Raw genomic sequence first — 11,962 nt, 5'->3', positions numbered from 1 at the left:
TCCCCTCCTAGTGCAAGTGGCCCAAATGTCAACAGCTAGCTTTGCTGAGTGCTCACCATTGCCATGCACCATACCATGCTAAGTGTTTTACATGTCATAGCTTGGTCAGTCTTCATAAGAACTCTAAAAGGAAGCCATTGTTCCCATTAACAGATGGGGAAAAGGAATGATTAGAGAGGTCAAATACTTACCCAATGTCATAGTTAGAAAATAGTTGTTGGGGGGGAGGGGGAGAGGTTAATGAGGGGAAAGAGGAACATATATAATACTTTCAACAATCAAGATTAAAAAAAGAAAATAGTGGACACGGGTCTCAAACCCAATAATATGACTCCAGAATCCATACTCTACTAAACCTCTACTTCACGGAGCTTTGCTGTGAGGCAGGGCTACCCTTCTCTGCTGAGGGCTCATGCTGGTTGGTATCGCATTGCATTCCCGGGGCTCTCTCTTCCCTAGGAACTTCCTGATTCAGAGTCCTGACCTCCCTCATGCTCATGGGGCTGGAGCATATTTGGACCACAATCCTTATAGCAGGAACTTCTTGCCACTAAGATTCACGTTTAAGGGCTGGTCCTTACGTTCCCTCCCACCACAGAAGTCAAGACACAAGGGGTGTCAGGAGGGTCACAGACCCTGAAGACACTTTTCTTAAGGACTTTAAAGTTGGCTGCAGGACCCACTGGCCCCTCAAGGAGGAAGCCCAGACATCCCTGGAGATCCTTTTGGGCAGCAGCCAATAGGGACCTCCCAGGCCCTGGAATAGGGGTGTGCATAGGGTTCTGAGCAACCAGAGACACATATGAGGAGATACCTCAACCGGAATCAGTGTGGAGTCAGCCCTGAGTTAGACTGTGAAGCAGTTAAGTTATTTTTGGTGGGGTTTATTTCTTTATCACATGATAGGTAACATCAGCTAAGCTGAAAGGCCATGGGTTTACATTGTTCTCCATGCCTACTATTCTCCAGTGACTACTTCCCATTATAAGAAGACTCTTGAACATGAAAGAGGTTCCAAGTCCCAAAGGAATAACTAATGGTGGCAAGATAAGAAGTTCCTCTGTTCCTTCAAGTCAAAGTTCCAGCATGTCCCATGTCCTAACAGACCTAGCTCTGTACATACATCAAGGCTACCCTCCCACCTGTCCTCCTGCCTCCCAAACCCCCACAATGAACCATGGGAGGGAAAAAGCACAGACCTTTTAGCCACCAGATGACACGATTGTACATTTCCTCAGAGACATCTGAAAGTAACAGAGATTGGTATGTTTTTTCTCTCTGTGGGATGCACACTCCCTGCCCCTCGCTACTTAACATCTCCCTTTCTAGCTCCATATTTCTCCACCCAAAGGTGCCCTCAGCCTTTGATCCTCTCCAAGAAGCTCCTCCAGACTAGGGCTAAACGTCACACTCCTACTCTTCCTCTCCCTTTTCTCCCAGTCTCTGTGCCACTGTTAATGCCTTTCCCCTCTTGGAAGTCTTAAGTCCCAGCTCATCTGTGCCTCACCTCCTCCACTTTGTTTCCAGAATATTTACCAGAGGACCTTATTCTCTTTACTAGCTCTTACCAGCCCTTACCCCAGCTCAGTAGTTCATGTCCACTCTCAGGAAGCAGCTTCCCCACCCTGCAAACCACTCTCTACTACCTTCCATGGAAAGGTTAAGCGCGTTGCCTGGAAGAATCAATGCCTGACGCCGACCCAAGCATCGTCATCGATGTCATTAGTTTGGAGCTCAGAGAAGCTGGCGGGGAAGGAATGGAGCAATGGGCTCAAGGATGGGTCTAGCTTTGGCACTGGCAGGAGAGCAGCTCTAAGGCCCAGAATGAAGAGGGGGCCTTCCCTGCCCATGTCCCACCTCACTAAATCGGGGTTGCACCTGGGCAGTCTGCTTCTTCACATACCCAAGAAGAAAGCACTAAACCTTTGAATGGGTTGTTTGGAGGTGTGCTTGGGAGCCTGTGGCACTTCCCTCAATCGTGCCCAGCTTGGAGGCTCCGTTGGTGATTGTAGTGGTGGTGGTGGTGGTGGTGGTGCTGGTGGTGCTGGTGCTGGTGCTGGTGGTGGTGGTGGACTTGCCTTCTCTCGTTGGAGCAGATCGTCACAGAAAGGGCTTGAGTCCATTTCAAAAAAGGACAATGAATAGTCTACGGGAAGCGGGGATTTAGGCTCGAAATCAGGTGTTGTTGGCCGGCTTTGAGGCATTTCAATGTCAGGATTGAGTAAGGCCCACCATGAGCAGTCAGGCCCATACTTAGGTAAGGACCGAGGGGGTAAGGGCCGAGGGGTCAGTTCCACTTTTGCATGAGCAGAGTGACTTGGGGAGGGTCCTGGGGACATGTAGACACTTTCTGAGGGTTTCTGGGTACGCTGCTTACAGACAGGCTCAGGAGATTTGTGGGGGCTCTCAGACACTGTCCGAGGTGTCACACGGTGAGCTGGCTGTACTCCTGAGTATATGGTGACTCTGCGGCTGACCTCGTTATCTCCTCGCATTGGGGACTTCATGTTGTCCTCCACTTCTGCTGACATTAAGACTTTTGGGGAGGGCTTTGTTTCAGTGTGGGCAGACTGCTTGTGGATAGATTCAGGGTCTATACGCATAGAAACTCGGTGTCCACCATCCAAATCTTTAAGAATAGAGAGTCTGAGGGATGATTCCACGTTCTTGTTCCTATGCAAGGGCTTGGGTTCTATATAAATTGAGTTGTAGTGACCCGTTTCAGACTCTTGGTCAGGGGTCCTTCTCTGAGCTGTCCGAGGGTCTGCATAGGTGCGGCTGTAATAAGCCGTTTCAGATTCTTGGTCAGGGGTCCTTCTCTGAGCTGTCCGAGGGTCTGCATAGGTGCGGCTGTAATAAGCCGTTTCAGATTCTTGGTCAGCGGTCCTTCTCTGAGCTGTCCGAGGGTCTGCATAGGTGTGGCTGTAGTGACCTGTTTCAGACTCTTGGTCAGGAGTCCTTCTCTGAGCTGTCCGAGGGTCTGCATAGGTGTGGCTGTAGTGACCTGTTTCAGACTCTTGGTCAGGGGTCCTTCTCTGAGCTGTCCGAGGGTCTGCATAGGTGCGGCTGTAATAACATGTTTCAGACTCTTGGTCAGCGGTCCTTCTCTGAGCTGTCTGAGGGTCTGCATAGGTGTGGCTGTAATAACATGTTTCAGACTCTTGGTCAGGGGTCCTTCTCTGAGCTGCCCGAGGGTCTGCAGAAGGGCGGGTCGGGCTGGAGGCTTTCCTTGGAGATCTGATCGCAGCAGCAGTCATACTCTTTCGGGTTGGCTCAGTTTGGACTGCTTCATCCTTTGGGCAAACCAAAGTCCTACGGGGAACTCTGACCCCTTGTGGGTACTGGACCTTGGAGGGTGGGTCTTCTGGTAAGATTTGCATATTATCCTTCTGGTCTACAAAACTCAACCTGCGAGAGGATTTGGCATCTGGGGTCGAGTAACGATTAATGTCATGCCCTGCCTTGCTCTCACCCCTTCTTCGTGGGGACTCCTCTCTGTGGGGACTACTAGTCCGCTGCATGTGAACAGCATAGGAAGATGGTGGCTGAGTTTGCTGGATCTTTCGGTGAAGAGCGGAATGACGATATGCTTCTGATTTTGATCGGCTCTCAGTACCCCTAGGGATGGGTGCTCCAGAGAAGCTGGTTCCTGGGAGGCTAAAGCGATGATCGTCTCTGGGAATGATGGAATGCCCAGGTTCTGATCTTCGATGGATAGGAGGGCTCATGGTGATTACAGCACTTCGGTGGGTCGTGGCAGCAATGGACCCATGTCCCTGATGAGGGTTTGTGCTAGTTATCTCAGCCCCTTTCTGTGTTGAAACAGTTACCTTAGTCCCAGTTTTATTTGTCTTGACCATTTGATAGGTGGTGCCCCTCTGGGTAGAACCCATATTTTACCGGCTGGCTTGCATTCAGGATCCTAATGAAGCCTGAATATTTACCCTCAGTTTTAAAAGCTGTTCTCGCACTCCCACAAAAGTGGCTGTTGTTCTAAGAGTGTCTCAAACAGTCCCCTTAGCTACCTGCCTGGTGATGTCATAAAGGAAGGAGCTTCCTATTAAACATCCTGGCTGACAGCCACAATTCTTCAGAGAAATCTCAAGCAGTAACTGCAAGGAAACTGGATGCCTTTGGAACTGACATCAGCAAAGCTTTGACTAAATTCTTGGCAAAATCAGGATTTCCTGGTGTATAGGAAAGCGCCATGCCCTCCCCTACTCTCCTGAGATTCCATTAATTCCCAGAAACTCATCCAAGGCAAGGCTATTCAAATCAATCATGTTGTGTTAGCCCCAGTCTTAATTAGGTGCAAGGTCCAAATTTGTCCTAGTTTGGTTTGGAACTACACTGTATGTAAGTAAAAAAATATAGAGTCCAACCTTTTCCTGTTTTTTGTGGGTGGTTTGGTTGACCCTGGGGTAAAAATTCAGGGTCATAAATTCTCACATTGTTGGCCTAGGAGTAAGGATAGGATTTGCAGAAAGGATTTGGAGTTAGTCATTGGTTTCAGTCATAAGTGGCTACTTGTGCACAAGTTACTTGGCTTGCCTGAGCCTTGGTTTCTTCATCTAAAAAGCACTGTCTGGTAGGTGGGCATTGCACAATGCTAGTGTCCTTTCTCACGATCCCTTTCTCTTAGCTATCCTGATCAGCTGGACCTCTGGTTCTTTCTTTATTTGAAGAGTGACTTTCCAACTTGAATATCCATTTTGGATAAGCGAGAGTCATCTTTCTCTCCCTTTCACATGCTTCTCTTTGTGTCTTTCTCTGTCTGTCTCTCTTTCAGACTCTGACTCTACCATATCCATCATCTATTTCCCTATTGACTCTGAAGGGTCATCACAGTTCTGGCATGTCAGATTCATTGTTTCTGGATCTTTAAATTCAGCCTAGATTAGAGACAAAGATGAAACAAAAAACCACACATTTTTAGGTAGTGGGGATCTCAATAGATTGAGAAACTTTGAGCTACTGATATAAAACCTTAGAATGTAAAACACTAGGTTAGTCACTATATCTGTTTTAATAGAAAATGATAAAAGTGGGAGAACATTTACAAGTCAGATATTTTGAAGATACTACGGGTAAACCAGGTTGAAGTATTGATTTATAGTTATTTGTTAGCTTATAAAATTGAGACTGGCTTACTTGAACAAAGCTTTCCTATGAGATCCTACTTTAAATAAGATGGTTTACTGACATATAACCTTTAACCATGAGACTATAATGTGTATTTGTTGAGTTTTAGGAGTTCTTTATGTTTTCTGAATATTAATCCCTCATCAGATATGTGGTTTGCAAATATTTTTTAAAATGTTTTTATTGATTTTTAGAGAGGAAAGGAGAGATAGAAACATCATTGGTCGGCTGCCTCCTGCATGCCCCCTACTGGGGATGGAGCCCACAACCCGGGCATGTGCTCTAACCAGGAATTGAACCAGCAACCTCTTGGTTCATGGGTCGACACTCAACCACTGAACCACACTGGCTGGCATGATTTGCAAATATTTTCTCCCATTCTATGGGTTGCCTTTTTACTCTGTGGATAGTGAAATTTTAAATTTTCATGAACTGACACATGTCTACTTTTTCTTTTGTTGCCTGTGCCTTTGGTGTCATATCCAAGAAATCATTGCCAAATCCAATGCTATAAAGTTTTCATCCTGTTTTATTTAAGAGTCTTATTGTTTTTGGTCTTAGGTGTAGGTCCTGGTTCCATTTTGAGTTAATTTTTGTACGTGGTGTTAGATAAGGGTTCAATTTCATTCTTTTGCATGTAGATACCCAGTTTTCCCAGCACCATTTGTTTAAAAGATGGTCCTTTCACCAAGGTCTTGGTACCCTTGTCAAAAATCATTTGGCCATATGTGAAAGGGTTATTTCTGGATTCTCCATTCTATTGTGTTTATCTACAGGTCTGTCTTTATGCTGATATCGCATTGTTTTGATTACTATAGCTTTGATACCAGGAAGTGTGAGTCCTCCAGTTTTGTTCTTCCTTTGCAAGATTATTTTGGCTATCCAGTGTCCACTGAACTTTCATAGGAATTTTAGGATTGGGATTTTGATATTGAATCTGTAGATCACTTTGGACAGTACTGACATTTTAAAAATATTAAGTCTTCCATTATATAAATATGGGATGTGTTTTCATTTATGTCATCTTTAATTTCTTCCAGCAATGTTTTTTAGTTTTCATAGTATAAATGTTTCATTTTTTTTGTTAAATTAATAAGTATTTTATTATTTTTGGATGCTTTGTAAATGTTTTTGTGCTTTCCTTTCAGATTGTTCATTGTTCATGAAAATGCAACTGATTTTTGTGTATTGCCTTTGTATCCTGCTACTTTGCTGAACTCATTTAGTCTAACAGGTTTTTTTGTGGGATACTTAGGGTTTTCTACATATAAGCTCCTATAATCTGAAAACAGAGATAATTTTTCTTCTACCTGTCTGCTGTGGTGGTTTCTCTCCCAATAATTAAACACATCTTACACAGCTAAAAGCTAACTGCTATTAAAAGTAAACATTTTATTACATAACAGAAGTACAAGTTTTCAAAATCTATGTCAACAAAACCAAAGCCATTATGAACACAATGAGAGATTTTTACAGTCAACAACACTACCTTTCACTTTTCAGACATCTAACTGAAAACAAATGATTACAACTGCTGTGCTGAAATAAAAGCTCAAAATATCTCTCTGGAAAACAGAAACAAAAACAAATGGTAACATGTGCTATAAACAGACAGGACCAAGTCTTCCTGTCTATTGTGGCAGCTGAACAAAGTGTGAGTTAGGGATCCATTACTCAAATGGTGACTGAAGCAGACCCGGGAGAAGGTAGCTCACAAGCAGGTGCTCAAACTCGGACCAGGAGTCCATCTATGATCCAGTTCCGGTCAGTCTGACAAGTCACTCTGATCCAGTACGATTATCCTGTGTGTGTTTTTTAAAAACAAAGAAGGGAGTTTTGAGTTGGTGTGTACATTTTTAAAAGACACAAAAAGCAGCCTCTTTCTATTCAACTGAATTTAATGGAAAGAAATTTTTATTTCTTTTAATTTAAAAAATTGTATTAAATTTATTGACCCAGCCAGCGTGGCTCAGTGGTTGAGCATTGAACTATGAACCAGATCATGGTTTAATTCCCAGTCAGGGCACATGCCCTGGTTGTGGGCTTGATCCCTGATGGGGGCCAGGAGGTATGGGAAGCAGCCAATCAGTGATTCTATCTTATCACTGATGTTGCTATCTCTCTCTCCCTCTCTGAAATCATTAAAAATATATATTTTTTAAATTTACTGGAGTAACATTGGTTAATAACATGATTTTTATAATCAAAGTAGACATGCTCAACTAGGGTATCATGGAAATGCAAAATGACTACAAAGCAATTGATAGCAGCATCTTCTGGACTCCCTCCATCTAAAACTGTTCTGCTAATTCTACTGATTACTTCACCAAAGTTAGTGTTCATTTTACCTTATGTTTTAAGTATAAACATTAATGTTTTAAAAATTAAACAACTTTGAATTCAAGTCTTTGTCACTAATGTTTATTAAGATGCTGATAAATGTTTAAAGTCTGCCCAGGTTGTTTAGAAATAATGAACTTTGACCTACAAACATCTGGTATCTCATTACCTGGATGGTTCTGACCAACTCAGTCGCTTCCAAAAACAAGATTTCAGTTCCTCTTGATGAAATATAGGAGAAAGAAAAAATAACCTGATTACTTGCTAGGTCAAAGGGTACTGGTATTCAGAAGTCACATTAGTACTCTCTCTAGTTTAAGATGAACTGTTTTACCTAGATTCTTCCTAAAAACAGTTCATTGGTTTCCTCTTCTAACGTTTTGCAGTTCCCTGTCATAGCTATGGACACTATGATGCTAATTCATAAAGCCTCTGTATTATATTCTCAGTAAATTGAATACTAGCTCAATGCTCACACACTCTGGGCTCTGTCCCAGTCAGGGTCCTGAAGGAAACAGAATGCAATCCCAGGACCTTCAATGAAGTAATTACTTAGAGAGATGCAGTCAGAGTTGAGGGAGCAAACAAGGGATGGCAAGGCATCCAGTGACTAGCAGCAGTGGGAAGCCATTATCGCTCCTAAGTCTGAAAGAACTGGAGGGTGGAGGTAGGGCAGGATGGTTACTGGAACCCAGTGAGAGCTGGAACTGGGAAGAATGGGCTGTGTTTGTGGAGGACACCACTTTAGGCAGAGATGAGGTGCTGAATTAGACAGGCAGGGAATGTAATACCCCAACGGCTCTCCTGCCCTCTGATATGCTGGTGCCGCACTCACACTGGCCAACGGGAAGACAGCTGGCCAGGAATCCCAGGAGGTGCAGGGTCAGCATCCTGGGGCACAAAGCAGAGTAGGGAGAGCAGGAGAATGCGAGTGGACTGGAGAAAGATGAAAGGGATACCTGATCTGAAAGAGTTAATGTCTCTAACTTCCTGAGTAGAAGGAACTTAAATATAGGCAGGCATAATTTGTGAATGGCATTTTAAAGTTCTATCAAATTGTTTTGATATTAAGGTTAATTTATACCTTTCACATTACTTGTAGACTCCATTTAAATTACACAATTTATGATTTCTTATTGGATTCTGCAGTCTGTGTGTGAGCTAAATTTAGAACTCTTTTGAAGGTACTAGAGCAGTTAGAAGCAAAACATCTTTACAGACAATATGCAAAATAAGGATGATGAGACTGGCCGAAGGCTTGCTTTAGACATGAAATTGAATGTTACTGTTTTGTGATGAAGACATGATTAGCAATTAACAGAAATCCTGGGCTGAACTACAGGGAAATGTGTATGAGAATTATGTATAGCATCTGGAAAACATTTCTAAGTAACTTTGATGTTCATCAAAGCCCAAGGATTCCCAGCTACACTGTAAATTATTATTCATTCATACATACCTTCTTTAGAAGCCCCTACAAAGCTCTCTGATGTCCTCTCTGGCTTCATGCCTTCTTCCACTTTCCTCTTCTTTTCACCAACTTCTTGAACCTTAGCATTTGTCTCCCTTCAATAACAATGATTTTCCGTATCAAAACATATACACAATAGCCAGGGGAACAGGACTTACTCCAAAGGAAACATAATAATAGCTAGCACTAATGGAGTGTTCCCTATAGGCCAGGCATCGGTTCAAGGGCTATAATATATATTAACTCAATTCTCATCACAACTATATAAGGTAGTTATCACTACCATCCTCATTAGGTGATAGGGAAACTGAGGCACAAAAGTTAAATTAAATGCCTAGTAAGCCCTAGAGCTGGTCTGTCTCAGATTCTGCTCTCAATCACTAGGCTATATCGTCCCAAAGAAAAAAATCATTTCACTTATGTTGCAATTGGTGTCCTTTTACAACAAGCACTTCATTACCTCACCTTCATTTCCTGAAACTCTCTGAATTGAAATATCTAATTAAAGTATCTAACATTTTAAGACCACGTTTATCAGACTAGTAAGCAGAAAACATCTCTCCCACTCAACTATAAGCTCTTAAGGGCAGAGACGTCCCATCCCTCTGCACCCAGCCCCTAGGGCACAGCACTAGGATCGAGGTAGGTGCACCACAGATGCTGGCTGAACCAAACTGGCACTGTTCAGATATTTCTCTTCTGTTTTCATTTGGTAGATATTCAAAACAAATATGTAAATGAGAGAGAAAATAAAGCCCAGTAGGGTGAGAAGGACTTTTTCCTCCTAACCTCTCATCACTAATAGGATCATAGGCTCTAGAGTCCACAGCAGCCTTCAGGTTAGCTTCTACCTCTGTCCAAATGCCTCTGAAACTAAACTAACAGTCACCAGCCTGTGCTTGAGGGGAAGGAGCTGTTGTTAAAGTAAGTGTGAAGGCATCTGTTTTCTCTGCCAAATAGCTATGGCTATGAGAAAGTTTGTGCTTTACTGAATAAAACCCCCTTGCACTGCAGTTTCTAGTCACTAGCTCTGTCCTTTGGGACAGAAGTGAGTAAGTTGACTCTCTTTACTTTGCGTTATTTCAGGTATTTGAGGGGAGCTATCAAATTCTCCACTCCATCTGCTCTTCTCAGGCCGAGCTTCCCCAGCTCCTTCAGCTGTTCTCATATGACATGGTTTCCAAGACCTGACTGTTCAATGGCCATCCTCTTCTATTTGTGAGTGTTCCTTTTAAAATGTGATGCCCAGAAAGGAACCCTACTCTGTCATGCCAGTGTGAGGCATTACTTTCATCTGGTCAATACATTTCTGTCTACTCATCATTAATGCTGTATTGACCTTTTCATTTTTATTTTTCATTGACCTTTTTAGCAACTGCATCAAACTGAGGCCTCATGGAGTTGCTGCCCATGCCTTCTTCAATAAGAATTTCTTGAATTCTTACTGTCTCAAAATGCCTGCTAAATACTGGGCATATAAAAAATAAGACTCACTCTCTCTTTCTCTCCACCCCCCTAAGTAAATAAATAAATGACACACTTCCTGCTTTCAATGAAATTACATTGAGTAGGATCTTCCAATAAAAAAATTCCACATTAGGTCAGATTTCTCACATTCTATACTTTTGGATCCAAATGCTCAGCTTCATCTTTAGAGAAATCTAACATTTCTACCTGTCAAGACCATTTTGAATCCACAGTCTATCACCTATCACATTTGTATTCATTTTAGACTTGTGTTATCTAAAAATCTGATAAGCATGCCTTTTTTATTTAATTCAAACAACTGATTGAAAATGTTGAAGGTGACAGGGCCAAGATACAGCAATCTTAGAGGCCTCTCTCTATACTGATATCCATCTGTTAATCAATATCTTGAGTACTATGGGTGTTTGGAGGAAGACGGGCAGACAGGAGTCAGGGCTGGCTTATCTACAGCAATGTAATGCCATCACCAGACATTCATTTCTCACAAAGGAAAGATGTTTTTTTAAAAACTAAAATCTAGTCCTCCTTCCAGAGAAAGAAGAAAACGATCCCCTGATGGAGAACAGTAAATAACCTTGCAGAGCCCTTGGGGAGATCCTGTAGCACTGTGATGTCCTCAGGTGGCTGTAGCCATCTTTCCAGGTCCTCATCGAGAGAAGAGTGAGCTCTAGCCAAGGGCAAGCGAAGAGAATTGAGACAACAGTCATTTCCTGTCTCCCTCCAGAAGGGAGCCATAGCACTTTACAGTGTGAAAGGACCTTCAAGTTTGTGCTTTCATTACACATATAAGAAAATGAGAGCTCACTGAGATTGTATGTAGAGTTGTAGAGGTCACCTAGACCCAATTTAAATGTGCACAAAATCCTCCTTTAAGCCTCTTGACAAAAAGCTTCAGTACCCATGAGATCAATACCTTCCAAAGTCTGATGCCAGACTGTCTCAATTCTTTTTTTATTGATTGATTGATTAAGGTATTACATATGTGTCCTTATCCGCCCCCCCCCCCACATTGCCTCGCCACCCCACCCCCAACCCCCGCTCATTTCTTGATCATTAAGTCAATTTCCACCTGAGGCTAGAACTGTACCTTCATTCCTACAAGTATTTTTTTACTAAGAACTGCCTCTGAGACTAAATGATGTAGAGTGTGTTTTCAGAAGGCCTGTAAAGTCCCACCCATTTGAAAAATATCTTCCACTCTGGCTTGGTGCCGAGGACTGAGATGACAGAGCATCTGTGGGCATCTCTCTGTGTCCAGCAAAGCCAGCCCTTTTGGAAAAGGAAGAGACAATAATACCAGCAGCTAGCTTTTGATCATGTGACTTTATATAATCAAATGTAACTCCACCTTCTTGAACTACTCTTCTTTTGCCTTGAATAATGACATAGATATTACTGGGGATGTTTTGGAGAGACAGAAGGACTGGAGTTACATCATACATTATGATCAAAAGATTTCTTAAAACTTAAAAATATATATTTATCTCCCTCCCCTTTTTCTCCTCTGTCTCCCACAAAACC

General features: G+C 42.7%; 1 protein-coding gene across 1 annotated transcript in view; it reads right to left on the bottom strand.

The window, feature by feature from the left end:
* Positions 1-6,907: 6,907 nt before the first annotated feature.
* TEX14 (testis expressed 14, intercellular bridge forming factor) overlaps positions 6,908-11,962 on the bottom strand; it is a gene marked incomplete at both ends in the record, with an annotated part of 71,739 nt that continues 66,684 nt past the window's right edge. The window contains 4 exons of the mRNA XM_080679210.1: positions 6,908-6,944; positions 7,652-7,703; positions 8,942-9,048; positions 11,016-11,108. Coding sequence (XP_080535336.1) covers positions 6,908-6,944; positions 7,652-7,703; positions 8,942-9,048; positions 11,016-11,108 — 289 coding nt within the window. The remainder of the gene's footprint in view (positions 6,945-7,651; positions 7,704-8,941; positions 9,049-11,015; positions 11,109-11,962) is intronic.

Source organism: Plecotus auritus, assembly GCF_963455305.1.
Source record: "Plecotus auritus genome assembly, chromosome: 7".
In the NCBI taxonomy this organism is placed as follows: Eukaryota; Metazoa; Chordata; class Mammalia; order Chiroptera; family Vespertilionidae; genus Plecotus; species Plecotus auritus.
Note: the sequence above shows the minus strand (reverse complement) of the source record. Positions and strands in the feature narration are given on the sequence as shown.